General features: G+C 37.7%; 1 protein-coding gene across 10 annotated transcripts in view; it reads left to right on the top strand.

The window, feature by feature from the left end:
• The window catches only part of PLEKHA1 (pleckstrin homology domain containing A1), a 39426-nt gene extending 19502 nt beyond the window's left edge, over positions 1–19924 (top strand). Inside the window, exons 3-13 of one of the 10 annotated variants that reach the window (XM_061364190.1) lie at positions 637–693; positions 2139–2184; positions 4119–4216; positions 6738–6869; positions 8386–8529; positions 9588–9656; positions 11943–12007; positions 12845–12908; positions 14095–14184; positions 15329–15369; positions 17427–19924. In XM_061364190.1, coding sequence (XP_061220174.1) covers positions 637–693; positions 2139–2184; positions 4119–4216; positions 6738–6869; positions 8386–8529; positions 9588–9656; positions 11943–12007; positions 12845–12908; positions 14095–14184; positions 15329–15369; positions 17427–17652 — 1032 coding nt within the window. In that variant the 3' untranslated portion in view covers positions 17653–19924. Of the gene's footprint in view, positions 1–636; positions 694–2138; positions 2185–4118; positions 4217–6737; positions 6870–8385; positions 8530–9587; positions 9657–11942; positions 12008–12844; positions 12909–14094; positions 14213–15294; positions 15400–17426 lie in introns of all 10 variants that reach the window. The other 9 variants (XM_061364189.1, XM_061364185.1, XM_061364186.1 and 6 more) reach the window with 9 other exon arrangements.
• Positions 19925–20266: the final 342 nt, after the last annotated feature.

Genomic DNA, 20266 nt, shown 5'->3' with positions numbered 1-20266 from the left:
GTTACTCAGTTCTTTAACTCTTGTATTTGTAAGCTACTAGCTGATTGTGAACACTAATGTGAAGACTAATAGTATGTTAAGCGAGGATGTGAAAACGAGAGAGCTCCTTTTTTGGATATATATACTGAGGCTTTACTGCAGCTTTGGGAAGTGTCATGGTCTTTTCCTGCAAGGACTTCAGGATTAAATGAAAAGATGTGATTTTTCAATCTGTTTGGAAAATATGTGAGACAGCCTTTGAAGTATCTGACATAATAGATGAATGTCACTTCTTGTCCCTTCCGCCTGCCCTGGTCAAAATACATAAAACTCCACCATCTGTTAAGGAAAAAGTATCCTTTCCGGATTTCCTGGATGCAGACCTGCAAGAATCCTTTTTCCTCCAATAAAATACATAAACTTCTGAAACAATTACTATTTGTATTGTTTCTAGCAGTCTTTCTGTTTTTAGTTGATTAACAGATGTGTGTACAATAAACAAGTAGTTTAGATCCTGTTCCAAGCATACATTGTGTATTGTCTATAAAAACACATAGGATTTTCTTTTTGTTTGGGCAATTACTTGCTTTTTATGCATAAACACTGACTGTGAGATGAGAATAAACTAGTTTCACTTTGTAACATGATTTGTTGCAGAATCTTCCCTCTGGATCTCCACCTGTGGGAGTCATTAAACTTACCTATATTTCAAAGGTAAGCTAATACATAAGACACTTGGTGCTAAATCATTAGTGAGAACTACTGAAGTCCTCAACTTTAGACAGCTTTAAATGTCTTTTACATAGCGCATGGGAAGACTTTTGCTTGTCTGCTGCTGCTGAATTCTAGAGAAGTGTTACAGACACTTCAATGCTACCAGGTTAAAATAAGAGCAGACTAATTACCCTGTTGTCTGTGTCTGTTTTGTGGTTCCAAATGGCAGCTCTTTGTGCTGCATGGTATTAATATTTCTGAACCATATGTTTCAGTTCTTTTATGAGTATTTGAATTCCAATTAGTCCTCCACAAAAGACAGGCTCTTTATGAAGTGGAAGATTAAGTCTTTGGGTGTGATAATTTGCAAGTAATAATGTTCTTTAATAGAACAGCAAGGTTTCTAACTTTTACTTAGTTCATTACACTTTATGTACACTCACATGCAAATATGTCTGAAAGAAAACTAAGAAAGTCTCCATTATTAAATTTGCAGTGGGAACTGTATTAACAAATAAGTCGAGGAAAAATAATTGACCTCCTCTTGGTTTTCTGCTCATTTCTCATCTTTCCTTTGCTTTTCATGTTGTCATACTGAATCTTCCCACCTTCCATTTTATTTCTTATTCTTGTAAAAGATATACATGCTGCTTATATCATGAGTACAGAAATGTCTGTGAAGACCTGTTTATGTCCTTCCTGGTTTCCTTCTTCTGGGCTTTCTTTGCCCCACACCTCACTGTTGTTCCCTTCAGAAATCTGTACCCTTGTGTCTCACTTTTAATGGGAGCCTGTGCCTGTGTGCACCTTTGCCACAGCTCAAATGTGCCTCCTGGGTGGATGCTCTAACTTCCCATAGTTCTTGTAGTTATGTTGTATGTGTTTTTTCCTGTTTCTGCCCCCCAAAAGGGGTTTGATGTGAGAGGCTGCTTTGCCTTTTCCCTCACCCTTGATAGAAGTGCTCTATAACGTAAAAATGCCAATGCCTCTCTCAAAACAAGACTTCAGCTTCTCTTCTACCCCAACACTGCAACGTTTTAGAGACTCCTGAAAGTGGCTGCTATTCTTTTCATGTTAATGAACCAAAATACAACTGGTGTCCTTGACAGTATGAAATGTCCTTGAATCTTTAGTTCAGCTGAGATGTAAAATTTCAAAATACAAGTGGTAAAAGTAGAAGTGCTATGTTTCCAGATTTTAGCATTTGGTAATGAATCCTTCAACTTAAGGAACAGGAACATATGGCTTAAGCTGTCTCTTACCATAGGTTGCACATCTTGAACTAAATTTTATGTAGTATATTTTGTTATGTCTGTGTATCTTTATATCTTGCAAACTTGCTATGTTGCTAATCTTCAAATGTAGCCACTTGAAAGAGAAAAACGTGATATCTGATGTACATTTTGTGTGCACAGTGGTATTTATAATCTGGATTTCCTTACTAGGTGAGCGATGCAACTAAGCTAAGGCCAAAGGCAGAGTTCTGTTTTGGTAAGTTCTTGCACACAGCGTGTGCATCAAGTATGTTCTTCAAAACCAAATACAATGTTCTGTAATTCACTAGGTACAGCTGGTAGTGTATAGTTTTAAAATTACTTATATTCACTGTTTCTTCTTTAGCATGAGGGAGAGGTTGGCTTCTTCATAAGGTGTTTTAGTGGCTTTTTGTGTTGCAGTTCAATGAGGAGTAGGTGAGAGCTGGTTTTCAGATGCTTGACATTTTTGAGGCATTAATAAGCTAATGGAAAATGCTGGGTGCTTTCAGAAGCATGGCGTGCCTTTCAGCTCTGAAGACAAGTAATTTAGCTATTTCAATCTGTATTACTCATAAAAGAGTTAATCCGTCTAAAAATCCAGTCAGCCAGTGCTCTTAAGTTAAATTTCAGCCTCTGTTGCTGCACTGAAGAAGAATAATTTGCTTTTGGGGTACCTGCTAGGTTTCTTGATACTTAAACTTGTTTAAACTTGAGTAAAGTTTTAGAGAATCATAAAACCCCCTTATACGTAATTTGTATAGAATTTAATATAATTCCATGGGTTTTGACAAGCAATTGGCAGTCACAAAAGTATGTGTAGAGACTGAAATCACCCCCTGCTCTGTTTCTGAATAGCCATTCTCTGTGGCTGCATTCATGGAAGACTTCTAGCTGAGGTGTAGGTACTAAAAATGCCTGAAGGTTTAAGATAGTTACTTAAGGTGTCCTTTACCATGTGGAGTGTTGTACAGGCTGAGAGAAGGCACCTCCACCAGACTTATGCAGTCTCTGTGTTGAAGCCCATAAAATACTAATCACACCTGTGTGTAAGGCTTCAGGGATTCTAGACTAGCGCCTAGCATGTTAGTTCAGTGCCGTCTACAGATTCCTCTGCACATGCATGTGGAGAGGTGTTTGTCTTCATCAGGCGTAAAGTTGCTCTTGTCAGTGGGCCAGCTCTAAAAAGCCTTAATGATGCAAGATGCTAGCTGAAAGCTTTGAATAGTTCTGATTTATTAAAGTGGTTTTGATGCCTTTTAGAGGAAAAAAATACATTTATTGTCATTTTATTTAAATATTGGGAATTGTTTCAGTTAATTCATTATACAGTTCTGTGTTTTAAGTTTATAATGTGTGGTTCATCCACTTGGGGCAGAAAGGTGATAGAAGAGTAAAAAGCATGTTTCTGGTATGTGTTTGCTGTTAACGATGACCTGAAGAACTGTTATGTTATAGGTAGAGCAGACTGTAAAGTTCTGGGAAGGTTTTAGCCACTTTTCACCCTAAAACTAATTTCAACAGAATTCCTTAGAATTTATGAGAAAATTAACCATGATGTTTTCACTGGTACACAGAAACATGTTTATCCTTTTTGGATAAAGGTATGCTAGGTGTTGCCAGGTAGATAAATAAACTTACTAAGAATACACTTTCTCTGGCAAGTTACTCAAGTAAAATAAACTATGTTCTGGCTATTTTAAAGTTGTTTGGTCCTGAGCATCATATACTTAGTAATCAGTACTGATTTTTCCACACATTTAAAGAAAAAATCAGTCAGTGATCATCGTAACATTGAATTTCTTGCAAAGGAGAACAGATACTGGTCAGAGGATTAACAGGAAAAATTGTAGAAGTCCCCAAGTATAAAACTTTGTTGCTTACAGAAATTGAGAAAAGGGAAGTGGAGCTGTGGAAAGCTCTGATAAAATTCAAGGCTGTTTTTATGTAATAAAAAGACTTGAACAAATTCTGTATGATGCTTAGAAAATAGAAAAGAAAAATAGGGGTTCTTTTAGAATAAAGGAAACCTGTCAAGTGGATATATCTTAAAATGACTTTTTAGGAAGAAATACAAGTGGATCTTCCATCTGAAATCAAATCTTTTATGAAGTTCTTAAGTTTGCTCTTAAATGTCAGTGTTTGTTAACTTTTCACAATGGCTTTCAACAGTTATGAATGCAGGGATGAGAAAATACTTTCTACAAGCCAATGATCAGCAGGACCTGGTTGAATGGGTGAATGTTCTGAACAAAGCTACCAAAATCACAGTAAGTGCTTTAGCAATGCTTTCAAATGGTGACTGTTTCAAGATGCTTAAATGTGCTCTGCCTCCATTTTTCTTTTGATACAGTAGTTTTTGTGCCTACAAGCAAGTCTTGGCTTGGCTTTCCAAGACTTGGAAGACTGTGCAGAACTCCCCCAAACTTGAGTTTATTTTACTTTTTGCTTTGGAAATTGGACAAAAATGTGATTATTGTTTTCATTACAGCATATGATGGTTTTAATAATTTAAAGTTAACTACACATTTAGTATTAACTGAAATATCCAGCAGACACTTTCAGGCAGGCAGAAGATACACATGCATTTGCCTGCTGTCAAAAATGCTTCTTAAGGTATCACTAAAATACTGAGCAAACACATCATGCCACATTCCAAAGGCTCTTTCCTTATTTCAAGTAACATCCAGTCAAGGAAACATTAATGCATTCTTCTGATAAGTATTAAGTTACTTTCCTGGTTTGCATCAGGACAGCTGGTTATCACATGACAGAAAACCCCACATACTACCTCAGTCTTTGCAGGAGGCAGAAGAAATGGTTTTGTTTCTGTCAGTTTTGGGAAGCGATGACAACTGTTTTGAGAGCATTCCCTTACAAAGAAGGGATTCTGAGCGTGGATGCACGCACTCGTGTTTGTTATCATCAACTTTCTCATTTTTAGGTTATCTAAGGATGTTTCTGTGAGTTGTTTGCATTGTTTTAATGCAGCCCTTTCTTTTGAGGTATAAAAATGTTACTACTAGTAATAAATAAAAAGAATGGAATCTCAGAGCCTTCTCACTTGGGTTTTTCATAAGGACAAACCACAACCAGGCTTGAGCTGTTGCCAGCTCAAGAAACAGGGTGAATAAAGAATTATTGGTATCACGTTAGAATTTAGATGTAACCTAGTTGTCATATGTTTAACTTGCATTCAAAATGGCTGGTGAAGTCATTAGTATTTTTTGTCTTTGAAGGACCAAGATCATTCAGTTTTGAATTTTCACAAGAGCAGTACTTGCTGTAGATTGTAATCCTACAAGATTTCTTGCATTTTTCAGTATTCTGAGTGCTGGTAATTTCCAAACAACTATGAGCCTCTGCAGCCTAGCACATTGTGTACCTGTTTGAGTGCTGTTTGAAAGTGCATTCCTGTCGGAAGGTGGTTGTGGGGTTGGTCTGTAACAGTTTTAAGTAAGAGTTTGTGACAACTGAAGCACTTAACCCATAAAGCTGAGGCTACAACCATCTTCTCTTGAAAGGCTGAGGCCCATGATCTGTGTGGAGTAGAAAATCTTCTCTTTAAGCAGCAAACTTGGCTATGAATGAGGTCCTTTCACCTGTGCTGGCAAAGCTGGGTGTTGTGCAAGGCTATGGGGAGGGTGGAAGTAGGAATGAGCCCAGTGCCACAGCTGAGCAAGCTGCTGAGTGCCACCTTCACTTGGCCAGGGGGAAGCTGTCCCAGGCTGACATTGGTGCTCTCAGGACTGTTTGTACTTCTTTGCAGGCTGTTTTTCTGTAAAATAAGCAGTCCTGGGCATAGGAACTAGAACCACAGCAGACTATAAAGTAGTTTTGTTTTTGTCTAGAGCAGTTCAATTTCAAGTTTTGAATGTGCCACACTCCTGGATGGTAATTCACTGTGTAAAGACAATTTGCATATCCCTTCTTTCTGAAGGAATCTGATGTCCTGTGTAAATATCCAGCAGGTTGCTGGCTAGGGTATTCTGGTGTGAGACTCTTGATCTCTTCTTGTTGAAGTCATTGTACTTGTTGAACTCAAATTTACTATATTAACATTAGGGGTGAAAGGAGATGATAAATAAAAATGTCATAGGTGGCCAGCCAGTGCATTTCTTGGGTTGCAGATATTTACTTCTTGCATAAACTCAGAAATTTGAGTAAACTTTTTAGATCAAAACACTTATTGGGAAATTAAATTCCTGTGGTGTTTTGATTGCTTTAGTTCCAAGTTTGAGAGAATTAAAGCTAGTTAGGCTCATTTTGGACAGAATTTAGCAATATATGCAGGATTCATGGGGGTACACACAGTCATCATGCCAAGTCTTGGAATATGAGTGCATATGTCACACTGGTCAGGCATCCTATTTGACACAAGACTCAGTGCTGTAAGTCCATATTTATGGCCTTACTGTGCTGGCTCTGCAGGCAGTGGGGCATCCCCAGTCTAAAGCAATTGCTACTAAAACTGAAAGGAAGTGAAAAATAAAGAACTAGCTCTTCTGTGTATTAGCAGTGCTTCTTGAAGATCAACTACAGCACTTATGGCAAAGCTGGGAATAGATTTTTTAGATGTCAAGGCACATGGTGAAATGTCCTTATTGCCACCAGATCTTCCAAGAGCGAAAGCCATGGCAACAAGTGTTCATGTAAGCTGTTCCTAGCCTTTTACAATTACAGAACATTTGTTAAATCCTCCTTAAAGACAAATGAAACATTCTTGAATAATGGTAAGAGCTTTTTTAAGTCTTCATACAGCTTATGTTAATTGTCATTTTCTACTTTCAGGTACCAAAGCAGTCCGATCCTCTGTGTCAGATGGATAATGCAAATCGTCAAGCTGAAAGCCCAGGTGGAAAGAAGCAAGTCTCATATAGGACAGAAATTGTTGGTGGTGTTCCTATCATTACACCTACCCAGGTAATACCCTTAAAACAAGTGGGCTGTTATTTGACAGGGGAAGCTTTGTTGTTTGACAGGCAAATAGGTTATGTATCACAATATAGCTTGCTCTGAGGACTTGTATTTTGATGTGCATCTCTTACTGATACTCGCTGGGGTTTTTTGAGGACTTTATTCCCTTTATAGAAGGTTTTATTCCCTTTACACAAGAATTATACAAGACTACAAATAATTGCTTGAGTATTGGGGTGGTTTTGCTCAGATATTGGTTAGGATGCTAAAAACATCTTGTGTATGTAAAATGAACTGGTGGTGGTAACAGTGCCAAAGTTCTGTCTTCATTTAACTGCCAGGAAAAGTGTGCAAAAAAAGGAGATGATTATGTCAATGGATTATGTCAGCTGCTTATATGTACACAGTATTATTAGAGGTAATAAGAATGACAGCAAATTAAGCTGTTGCAGAAGGGCCTTATGAGGTGGCCTGCATGGGCAAATAAGATAGGAAGTGAGATTCAGTGAAAATATATATGATGTAATGGATGTTGGGGAAAACAATCCTAATTGTTATAGAAAATACTCGATTGTGAAATAACCATTTCCATTTGAGAGGTAAGATTTACAGTTACACTCTAAAAAAACATCATCTTAATGTTCACTAACAGTGGAGGAGAAGCCCCACAAATACCAGGAGTTGCTAGAAAAAGAAGGAGCAAAACAGCAAATGTTTTTCTTGCTGTATAAATCCTATATTTGAGCAGTTTTGGTTTTGCCTTAAAAACAAGAACTGGAAAGGTTCAGAGTAAAATTTGAAGGATAACTGGTCCATGTGTAACTGTTCCAGTATGAGAGCTACGGGCTTTTAAACTAAAGCTAATGGTGTAACCAGGTGAAACAAAGGAAAGACATTCTTCTTTCAGTGAGTAATAAAACATAAGGTACTCCTTGCCAAAAATGGGATGGATGCCTGAGTATGAGAGTGGGCAAGCTTGTGGAAGAAGAATGTATGCAGTGTTAAAGATACAGACCTATATCTGTTTCTGGAAGTTCCCTGAGCTGACAAGTTACAGGCTGGATCAATATCATGTAAATTACATGTATACACCTGAACTGATTTTTAAGTGGGTGAATTCTGATGTGTCGTATGGTCCTAGACATAGCTTTTTCTCTAATGTAGCCACCTCTAGTGTTTTACCCTTAGTCGTGTTGTGTGTTTGCACTAAATACATGGATATATCTTGGGTTTATGTCTGTAATGTTCTCCATTGAGTGTCTGTCAATATTGTTTGAGGATACCCAGCACTTTCTTGGCTTAGTCTCTAAATGGAGCTTGCCAGGTATTCGGCAAGAGCCTTTGGAAAGTCTCATTACTTGTCTTTAGATATCAGTTGAAGTATTTTGGCCTTTCAGACAAATTAGAAATGGGATTTGTGAGCATGGGCTGATGCAGTTCTCCCCTGTTACAACTAGTACAGTTATTCTTTGACCTTTAGAGAAAAAACTGAGAGTATTCTGAACTTTCCTGTTTTTTCTAGAAAGAAGAAACCAGTGAGTGCAGTGAAGGGGGTGACAGTAATTACTTGAAACGGTCGCAAAGTCACCTTCCTTATTTTTCTGCTAAGCATCCCCCAGATAACGCTATTATCAAAGCTGGTTACTGTGTAAAACAAGGAGCAGTGGTAAGTATTTGAGATCAGTGTGTTTCATTAATTGATAACAAAAGTTCTAAGGTGGTAGTTTTACTTACTGAATAGATGATTTAAAGAAAAAAGACATAATTGCTGATAACTTTAGCACAACCAACACTATTAAGAGAGAACTCATCCTCCAGTAGCATGTAATTCATTACTGTGTTACTTCTTTTCATAACATTCTTCAGTGTTATGTTGTTGGAGATGTTTGGAGAGGAAAAGTGTGTGCACAGAGGCTTTCATATCATGGTTAGTGCACGCAGCTAGGAATTACTCTGTCCTGCAGTTATATAGAGATCCATATTAGAACATCTAAATTAAGGCAGAAGTGCAATGCCTGCATGCTTTTTAAATCACTAAAATGCTTCAAAAAAAGCTGATGTTGCAGCTCAGAGGAAGAATTATACAACCTGCCAGACTGACTAACACAAGTGGAGCTATTCACATGATGCCTTGCTAATAGAAGGAACAGATAGTTCAGATTAAGCAAGATGCTTCGTGACTTTTCAGGCTAATTTTATCTTGGATTATGAAGCTGCTTCTATAACATTTCTTATTTTTAAATTTAAAAAAATAAACTAAAAACCTTTAATGTCTTTTAACATTCCCAGTGGGTATTTGTGCCGTTGAGTTGCTACAGTTTCAAAGGAGATTGCTGAATAATTCTTACAACAGAAATAGCTTCCAGAATCTTTAATTTTAGCAGTTTAAATAGGGCAGAATCTTGCAGAATTATTTTGGGGACACTATATTAGTAAACATCACACATACAGGGCTTGGAGCAAGCTGCTCTACTGGAAGGTGTCCCTGCCTGTGGCAGGGGATTGGAACTGGATGAGCTTTCAGGTCACTTCCAACCCAAACCAGTCTGTGATATATTAAAAATAAACATTATACATTAATACTTAACTAGATAGGAATTATGCAATAACATATATTAGAAATATAAACTAGAAGTTGAAATTATAAATTGATGCATAATACATAAGATACAAATATATTTACTTGTCATAAAATACATACATGTTTATTCTTTCCTTTAACAGATGAAGAACTGGAAGAGAAGATACTTTCAGTTAGATGAAAACACAATAGGGTATTTTAAGTCTGAACTGGTAAGTTTTTCAATATGTGTTATTTTCCAGTGATACTTGCAAGAATATCAAAAGGAATACATTTGTATTTGAAAAATGTGCTGTGCTGCTCCTGCATCTCTGGACTCAAATAACTTCCTGTGATTGGGAAGAGGAAAATAATTAATAGAGTAGCTGTTAACTTGGACTTCAGTCTTCTGTTTGGGGAATCTTTTTGATGGGCACTGATGAACAGGAATAGGCTGTATTCTACAATCACCCTGATTTTTGTATTAGTATTTTATGTCACTTTGTACTCACTGTGTTCCTGAAATAGCTGATCATTATGCAGAGAGACAAAACTATCATCTTACTGTTCTGAATTTCAAGTTAGAATGGTGGGGTGGTTTATCATACAAATGATGGGATCTTTTCCCTTCACTCATGTCACCATTGCAGCTAAGACAGGCAAAAAACTGCTGTTCAGCAGCAGCACTTACAGAGTTTGCTTTGGTTTCATGATCTTTCTTCCCTGCTCATCACTCTTCAACCTTTTGACCAGTTTTGATCAAATCTTACGTGCCTTCAGGCTTCATTAAGTGGCTGATGCTGGAATCAGTCTGTTTTCCCTGAAATGGAATCCCACACTTATTAAACATGGAAAAATGTGTAGCTAAGGAATTAATTCTTGAGTTGTAGCGTATTATGAATTATGGAAGTTTGAGTTTAGAGGCCAACTGCAAGATGCAAAATGTCAAGAACCCAAATTTTAGGATGTTTCTGAAGAGAACTTTTGCTTTATTTTGGCGAGAGAGTAAACAGTAGCAGAAGTTTGGTCTTGCATCATTATCGTTGTGTCAGCATAACACAGTTCTGACTCATTGACTATAATAAACCTTCTATTTTTATTTACAAAAATATATATCTGAGCGCAGATTGCTCACAAGCAAACAGAACCTTTAGTGAAGAATTGTACTGTGTGATAATATGCTAGAAAGATGGTAGCAATACATACACTTAGTGTTTTATAGAAACACAGATTGATTAGGGTTCAAAGGGACATTAAAGCTCATCCAGTTCCAGCCCCTGCCATGGACAGGGACTCCTTCCACTAGAGCAGCTTGCTCTGAGCCCGTGTCCAACCTGGCCTTGAGCACTGCCAGGGATGGGGCAGCCACAGCTTCTCTGGGCACCCTGTGCCAGCGCCTCAGCACCCTCACAGGGAAGAACCCAAACTGTCTAATGATTCTATTAAGACAGGAAAAATAGGTGCTCCCTGCATCAGGTGTCTGTATTCCTGGCATGATCCTGCAGTTCACAATCGATTTATTACTTTAAAAACTCTATTGTAATGGATGAGTGAACCTAGGAAGGAGCAGAGAGGGGAGAGAGGGAAAGAGGGGCAAAATAACTGAAAACACTGAGTTTTAAGCTCCGTACATTGATCTGCTATAGCGATAAGTGATCTAATGAAAACTGGCATTTGAGGTTGGTTATATTTAGGTGACATTAACTGTTTGCTATAACAACATAAATCTCTTAAACATATGTAATAGATATTATAGAGAAAGTCATTCAGAGCTGACAGCTTTTGTTTTGTTCATAAGCTGAAGCCAACTGAAGTTGTTCATTGTAACGTTGCTTAAAGAAAACACAGTAGGAGGTAAAATAAGTTGGGTTTGTGTTTGACTGCGACAACCACAGGAAAATATAATAGTATGTGTGACATCATGTTGTCATGGCAAAAGTGAAAGTATTTCTGTTAGAATGTTCTCACTTTTTTCCCTCTTTGACAGAATTGTAGCACTTATTTTTGCTGCAGTAACAGGATTTTCATATGCTTTAAGAATTCTTGCTCTGTTACAGGGTTTGGTATCACTGATTTCTGTGTGTTATTTCTATTTATATTGAGTATAGTATACAGTTAATCTTATTTAAAGCCATGTCAGTACAATTAACAAAGTATCTTGTATTGTAGCAATTCATAGCAAATATATTTAGTGACAGTTGTACTGAAATGAGCTGCTTGAGGCCAGATTCAGTTTTACGATCTGCTTAGAGGTGATTGTCTCCCTTACAGTAAGGTGAATGAATGATTTGGGGTTTTTTACTTAATTTGGCTTCCTCTTCATTGCAAGTGCCATTGTTAGTTTAATACTTAACAAAAGTAACTTCAATTTAGGTTGACACCACCTTTTGCATAAAATACTGCCTTGAAAGTCTCATTTATCTAACTCTGCTGCTGTCAGCTAGTCCTGACCTCTGGTTTTCTGACTGTCATGTAGTTGTTAGATATACTCTACTAAAGTATCTTTGCCTTATTTTCAGGAAAAGGAACCTCTCAGGGTTATACCACTTAAGGAGGTCCATAAAGTTCAGGAATGCAAACAAAGGTGAGTAGAGAAGCACTGATGCCATTATGTGGGATGTAGTATCCTGCTTTGTCATGGCCAGACTGCTAGTTAGAAGCAACAGAGAACTTTGATTCCTTCAGTTGTTGTATGCATGTGTGATACATTATTTCTAGGACAGCAGGCAGTTTTGTGCATCAAACTGGTTTTGATGGCTCTGTTAATGTGTTTCAAACTTGTAACATTCAGTTGAGTGTAGACACATTGGACAAGGGTGAAAGAGAATTTCAGACAGTCAGGAGTTGGAGATGCATAGGTGCTGTCTGATTTGGGGCAGCAATTTTAGGAGTCTCTCTATTCTGGCTATGTAATCTCTAAACCTTTAGAGGCCATTAACTCATCTAAATTTAGATGAGAACACTCTTCCTCCTGCTGTTTCCCTCCCACCAAATGGCAATATACAAAGGAATGAATTGCCTTTGTAGTAGTTATGATGGATACGGATTTTGTTTTTTTTTTTTAACCAGGCTACTGTTTAGGACTAACACTTTGTGAAGACATAAAATATATGTGAAACTTGCAGAAATTCGAACAATCAATATTTTTCAACATAACATGATATGGTTTAAAATGTTCCAAGAAAAAATGGATATAGTATCACACATGCCACTGTAGATTAAAGAGTCTTAGGAGTAAAGTGAGCAAGGGATGCTGGTTTGCTTTTTTTTACTTAGTATTTACCAAAGAAACAACAGTAGAGGAATAAGGAAAGGCAGAGATCTTCAGACAGCAAGTGATCTCTGCACATCCTAGAGTCTCTGTGAAATAAAGTGGGAAAGTTGAACTTGCTGTTGAACTATTTTTGTGCTTCATTTGCAGTGATATAATGATGAGAGACAATCTCTTTGAAATTGTAACAACTTCTCGAACCTTTTATGTACAGGTAATGTCTGGGGTTTATACTTTGGGCAAAACAAAGACTACCATAGTCAAAGCAGAGAGGTGCTGCTGTTTTGCTTTTAAAGGTGTGCTTGACCATGCTGTGATTTTCAGAAGGAATGTGATTTCTATTATGTTTCAGAAAGATGCATATAAGAAATCTTCCACATAACAGCAAGTGTTGTGTTGGTAGTGTATGAAAATACTGAACAATAAATCCTAATGTGATTTTATCGGCATGTGCATCTTCAGACTCTGTTGGATCAACTCAGTATATTAAGTCTTTTATTTTGAAGTACTGAATTTTTAGCTCTAGTAATAGGTTTCTCAGATTCAAATTAGTTTCCACTTCAAAATACCTATTAAAACATAGCAACCTTTAGATATCCATACCTATTTAGTAATATGGATCCATGTGTACTTTATCCGTTGCATCCTTTCCATGTCATCTAAAAATCACAAAGACTTGCTTTTCCTAGCTACGTGGGAATGTGATGCTCATAGTACTGGAAATAGTGTTGGAGTTTCCCTTGTAGGATCAGAAAGGTCTGTATAGTCTAATACTATGCTGTGCCAGATGCTGAGTTACAAGCTGAATATAACTGACATGTTGCAGATGTTTAATGCTGGGTGGATGTGCTAGTTTAATGAAGCAGAAACCTAATTAGGAGATAGCTTTAGCTTTTGATCTGCCTGTATCCCAGATATGTGCACCCTTCGTATCCAGTGTTCATCTATGTTGGATTGTTATTCTGAGTAAATGTACAGCTGACCCCCAACAGAGACTGGCTTTTATTTGACTGCAGCTCTTCAGTAAATACCTCGCAGAAGTAAAGTGCAGCAGTGACTGAGGAGTACAGGTTATGTTGCTGGCCAAAAACTGCTTAAGAGCAGTCAGATCTGTAACGATTTGTGTGGGTGCTTTAACTTTTTTGTTTGCTGGAAGTAAAGATTTGAGTTCAGTATGCAAATAGTATAAAAATACTTCTTGCTTAATATTGTACATAACTATATACGTATAGTAAATTCAGGGTAAGATTTTAAGAAATCATGGTTAAAGCCGCAGGGACTTCCATTTCTTAAATCATGGACTACTGAAGTAGAGTAGGGCTGTCGTAATGCAGATGGTCAGGACACTGGGACATTTGCAGGTTGATCACGTTAAATACAATGCATGTTGTTTGATCCAGGCGGACAGTCCAGAAGACATGCACAGTTGGATAAAAGCAATTTCTGGGGCCATTGTAGCACAGCGGGGACCTGGAAGATCAGCGGCTTCCGTATGTTACTCTGAACCTCAGAGAAAATGTGATTAATTGATGTTCCCTTGTGCACATGAAGTTCTAATTGTTGTTTTTTTTCCCCTCTCACCTGTTCTCTGTCCTGTCCTGTAGTAACATGGCATCTTTGCATGAACTTTCATACACACTGGCATAGAATATGTTGTGTTTTTTAATTGGGCACTTATATCTAAGTCTTACTTTATATATATAACTATGTGCATTGTATTGTCTTGAACGTGTAGATAACGCAACTGCTAACCTAGAAAAAGGCTTCTGAGTTCAGTAGGATCTTTGTCACTACTACTAGTTTGGAAGTGAAATTGAAACGTTCTAATTCCTGCGAGGTGTTTCTGCTGATTGCTGAGTTTTGTGATCAACTGACAAAATCCTAATTTGTTTTTAAGAACTCTCACTACTAAATTGTCATTTTCTGTTGTTGATAGTCTATTGTATATGCAGATACAGAGTCAAATTTAAAGCAACTCCTCTAAGAGATCTCTGCTCGCATGAATTAGTTTCTACGGTTGGAAACGTAGCGTGAACATCACCGAGCTTTACTGAACTGAGACACTGTGACAAAGCTTAATATTTGTGAAGCCATGTGGATGCCAGCTCTTCATGCATTTAAACTGCATGAGATGCTCAGTACAAGTACATGAGCTTGTGATAAGCAGCAAAGGTTTCTGTGGTGTCACAGTGTCTCCAAGTATATGCAGATTTAACACATTGAGTACTTTACAGTTCAGATGTTGCAAGCTGTGGTTTTCACTTTCTGGCTATGGGATGTTTTGTAGTAAACTGAACATATTACTCCCATCATCTGAAATCTGAGAATGTAAATCTGGCTTTTGATTGCACATTTGCATTGATTCAGTGTTTCATTTAACTCTAAGCTCTCAGTTAGTTTTTGCAGCCAGGAGCTGCTTCACGCTTTGGAATACAACTCCCCATCATAAGTTCTGTTTCTTTTGGGGGGGAATGAAGATATGCAGATAACTGTTCTTTGTGTTTGCTTATTTTTTTATGGGGCTAACTGAGCAATCTAGCTATTACTGTCTGCATCACTTCTTTCTTTTTCCCTCTCTTCTCTTCTTTCCCCAAGTATAGGTTACTCTAATCTTAGCTTTGCACTGTGTTCCAGATGCGGCAGGCCAGAAGGCTGTCGAATCCTTGTATACAGAGGTATACATCAAGAACTGGTGAATGCAGCACGTATGTGGGCTCTCATGTAAACTTGCCTTCTTAACAGAGGGCTAGAGGCTAATTTGCACTATAAAAAAAAAAACTAAAAGTATGGCTACCTGTTGTCATTCCCATTACTTTAACTAATAAATTATATCATTCATTCACTTACAGATTCTCACTTTTTTCTTGCTTTTAAAATAATTGGGAATTAAAACTGGCAAAACCATGTCATTATACTTCAAAGCATATTGCATATTTAAACATAAGTTATGTGATGTCATTGTAACAGGAAAGTATTAAACCTAATTTGCATGAGAGTTCATATTTCCATTTTACTTTCCATTTGTTTTATGAAACTACGCAAAAGCAAAATGAGATTTAAGCTACCCACAAACTAATACAGATGCGTGCACAGAAAAACATGCACGCTGTAACTCTGGCAATTGGAAGGATAATATTGTAGCCTGATTTGCATGGCTTCTAAGTCTCTGCATGAAATGATGCATTCCAGCGTAGAAGCATTACACCATGTAATTGGTACACTGTTCAAAGCAGTCCATTTTAGGAGTAATCCAGCAGCATAGTCTCTTAACTGTGAAATTACAGTCAGTGTGGGTAGTAAAATCTGAGTATCCAAATCACCTCAATTTATAGACATCTTGTCCTCACATGCCTTACTTTTATGCTATTTGTTGAACTCAAGTTATTGAAAATAAGGATAGTAGGTAAATCACTGAATGATGTTTTTGTTGAATTGAAGTATCAAGTCAGGTGTGAAATAAGGCAATGTAAATAATGTGAAAGACTTCACTGAAAGTCAGCACAAAACTGAAGTCCAAAACAAGTTGCACAAGTGGTGAACTGTTGTTCACTATAATGAACCCAATAGTGAACTATTACTTACTGGATTCTGCCAAGGATTACTGTATTTCTTTTTATGAAATATGATTACATTCATGACCTTGTGTCATAGCATTCTAAAACTTGGGAAACTGCTGTGAAAGAATAAGTATTTCATTTTAGGATGCGTATTTCCATCTTGGATACGCATCTATGATGGGTTTTTTTGCTAATATATGTGCTTGAAAAGTGACTTGCAAGCCCTGATGCTGGTGATGGCAGAAGTGGCAGCAGCTGCAGCCCCTGTGGCATGCAGAGTGAAGTATTCACTGCATCATCACACACAGCACTTACTCACATCACTTAAAACTGTATCCAGCACTGCTTTAGGTATCCCTAGGTATCTGGGACATCCTGACAGAACTGATAGATGTGATGCAGATCCTAAGGAATGTTTTGTTCTGGAGCTGTAAGACATGTAAAATGGCACTCTGTGCCTATGCTGTAGGCCTCTAAATGCTTCCTAGGTAGTCTGGGAATTTGTTTCTATCAGTTAAGTAAATGGTGGATGATTTTTTCCTCAGTGTCAATCTAACAGTTATGTAAAGGCCAACAGAATGGCAGTTAATAATATTAAACACAAGAAAATAACTTGGCAATCAGAAGGAATAGCTTCAAAATCAGTTTTTTGCTCCATTAACTTTGGAAATTGTTACACAACCTTGATAGCATAAAGTAGTTAGTATTTTTGTTTGGTCCCTGGGGAGATTGCAACCCCATGAGGAGGGATCAGTAAAATGTGCATCACTTTAGGATTTAGCATGGGAGTGCCTGATGTATATGGGTATGTTTGAATACATTTTTCTCTTGGAAAGGTGTCACTTTCAAATGTGTATCTTCAAAAGGTTACTTAACACAGTAAAATGAGAAGCCTCAATTTGCTGGACTCTGTTATACAGTCTAAAGAGCTGCTGAACTTGATTTAAGAAATGTAATGTCTTCAAATGAAGAACCTGACATTGTGTCACATACTGCTGTAAGCTCACATTTAATAACACACTGCCTTGAGAAAGCACCTGCCTCCTGCTGCTGTGGCTGATGCTTCGCTTTGTGTATTTTCTGTGTTGATTTTAATGTTTTCTCTGAGAGCAAACTCTGCATCTTTCCAGGGTGATATCGATGGCTTCATCTGACACCTGCTCTTCTTTTTCCAGGAGCATCCCGAGTCTTCTTCCGAACCCAACCATGCTCTCCGTTCTGCCATCCCAGCCCCAGCCTCCTCACATTCCACAGCCACTCACGGCAGCCCTCTGGTCCCAAACCCTCACACCAAATACCCTGCCTTGGAGAAGCGAGGATTTCACGAGTCTTTTACCAAGGCCAGGCCAGGGAGCTACAAGATCCAGGTTGTCACTCCAAGAGAATCAGCTTCCAAAGTGACTGAACGGGGCTTCTTGGAACCCCAAAGTAAAAATGGCACTCAGGAACAGGATCCTGGCCTTGTGGATCTGGATGATGCAAGCCTTCCAGTTAGTGATGTGTAGTGATGGAAGTGTTTGGAGAATGATCCATTCGTTTGGTCCTCTTAATTTCCTTGCTCGGACTTTGAACCAAAGAAAATTATAGGAAATGAGAACACAAAAACCGGAACACTGATTTTTATATATATGGATGTGTGTGTGTTTGTGTGCACACATGTGCATATATAAGGTGTAGTATATTGCCTTTCAGCTGAGGGTCAGAAACGGACCTGAGGTGTTTTCTCAAAGCCTGATAGTAAATCACTTACTAGGGAGGGGACACTGCACAGTTTAGGAGAAAAAAGACAAAACCAAAATGTACTCGTGCAAGTAAGCAAGGTACCAGCAACTCTTCATTCCTAATCTGGCACACTTAATAAATTCACAACTAATGCTACATTGTGGAGAACTTATTGCCAACAATGTGATTATTTAATATCATTTTGAACTGCAGTAAGACTTTAGGCATAGATGAGGATTGTTTCTCTCCGTGACTTTCAGATAGGAAATGCACAGAAAATGTCTTCTGTTCTTTAGGATCAACAGTGTCAACTGATTTGTTATCAGACCCAGAATTCTGAATTATGGAATTCTAGTTATGGTGCTGTGAAATGTCCACTAAAATAATATTTTGAATAGTCAGCCTATTTTTGATGCACTCCTGAAGGTGGGTTATAACCTTTTGCACATTGGATTTTCAAAGGACTGCATGTCACAGTGTTTTGGAGGTGGGGAGAAGAGAAATTGGACTTTGGAATTTGGACACTTTTTAGATCTTTTGAACTAAGTAGGGTTTCTGTTGTGTTACATTAGGCTTTGCAGCAATTAATTTCTCTTAAATGTCTAAATGTATCGTTTGATAACTGTTTTGAGAATGGTTTTCTTACCAGTGCTTTGTGAGCAGTTCTTGTCTATTATCAGTGGAAGACCTGGGTTAGTTTTGTCATTGTTGGTACTGAGCTGTTCATAGTCATGCAATTGTGGCCTATAACTTTCGGTGCACTAAGAATCTTAAGTGCCTGTGTTTTTTCTCACGTTGTTGAAACACTTTGGGATTAGTTATGTACACAAACCATTCCTAATGGTTTTGAACGTTGGCTGGGAGTTGGTCTGAGTAGCATAGTCTGAAACAGGGATTTAAAGCAGGAAACTTACGCTAGGGATACCAGTGTTCTGGTATTGCACCTGCTAGCTGTGCAATATATGTTTTGTTTAAAAGGAGAGTATTTGTTCTTTGTGTACACTGTGTTACAGGGCTTCAGTGATGCAAATGGGAAGAACCTTTACATTTCAAGTATTGGGTTAGATGGAGTGTGTCCTGTTCATCATTTTTGACAAAGAAATGTTTGCTTTAATCCCAACCCCACAAATATCTCATGCTGCTGCTTAGTGTGATTCAGATTGTCCAGCTTGGTGATACTTTGGGTTTTTTGGTCTCCTGGAACCTAAGATGCATATCATACAAGTCCATCTTCTCTCCAGCTTCCAAACTGACTTCCTGCTTGAGAGATATGGATGGCTTTACCATGATAATTTGTTGATCCAAGGATAGACTAATTGGTGTCATAGAAGAATGAAATATATCTAACTTCAAAACCTTAAATTCTATCAGCACCTTCATCTTTTTGTTTATCCATAAGCTAACTAACCGCTGTCTTAAGGCAGTGGTCTTTGTAAATGACTGGTTTTGTTTGACTCTTTAGATATATGTGAAAACTAGCACAGAATTGGAAGTTCCTGTAAATGTCTGTACTAGTATTGTAGGTTTTAACTTCTATACAGATAATAGCTCTTTAAAAGCTTATTTTTTCACAAGTACATTCTGTGTGGAAGACACTTTGCATTGAAATATTTTTTACTGTAGTCTAACATCTGAAATCACCCGCTCTGGTACAGCTTTCACACTGCATGTTCATTCTATTATATTTTGGTATTGGCAATTTTACACATTGGGTGGAGGTAAAGCAGCTCCATTATGGGACTTACAAAAAGAGGGGGGCAAAGAAAAGAAGAGGAAAAAAGAACTACTGTTGTAGTTCAGTAGCATAGGGAAATATTTGTGGTTGGTAACTGTCAGGGTCTCCTATTTATCAGTACTTTTATAAATCTATGAAAATTGTTAAATTATTTTAGAAACAGTGCTGTAAATATGTCACATTGAAATTGTCAATAAATCAGTTTGGGTAACTTAACATCTGGCTCAGTTTCCTTGTTAAATATCAGAACAATGTATTTCTTTGTAGCATATAAAAGCTCAAATTATCCTTTATTCAGCTATAATGTCTTAATTCCTCAAATCTGATCAGGTTGTGTAGCCTAAGAGAAATTGAACAGAATGCGCTGTTTTTCTTACACTGTTCTTGGTGTCTTCTGTGGAAGTTTTACATGTTATGCAAGGGAAATCAATCAGGTTTCTTTTGCATCAGTGGAAGGGAAGAGATGAGGCAAGGTAATGTCAAGTTAACCATTCAGAAACTATCAGGCACCATCTGAAAGGGGGAAAAACCCAGAATGCCCCAGAAGAGCAAAATATA

The sequence above is a fragment of the Neopsephotus bourkii genome, unplaced genomic scaffold (assembly GCF_033783945.1).
Source record: "Neopsephotus bourkii isolate Nb327-2 ecotype Australia unplaced genomic scaffold, CSIRO-AGI_Nbou_v1 NB_1189, whole genome shotgun sequence".
NCBI lineage: Eukaryota > Metazoa > Chordata > Aves > Psittaciformes > Psittacidae > Neopsephotus > Neopsephotus bourkii.
The sequence above is the reverse complement of the archived record's forward strand: the minus strand, read 5'-3'. Positions and strand labels throughout refer to the sequence as shown.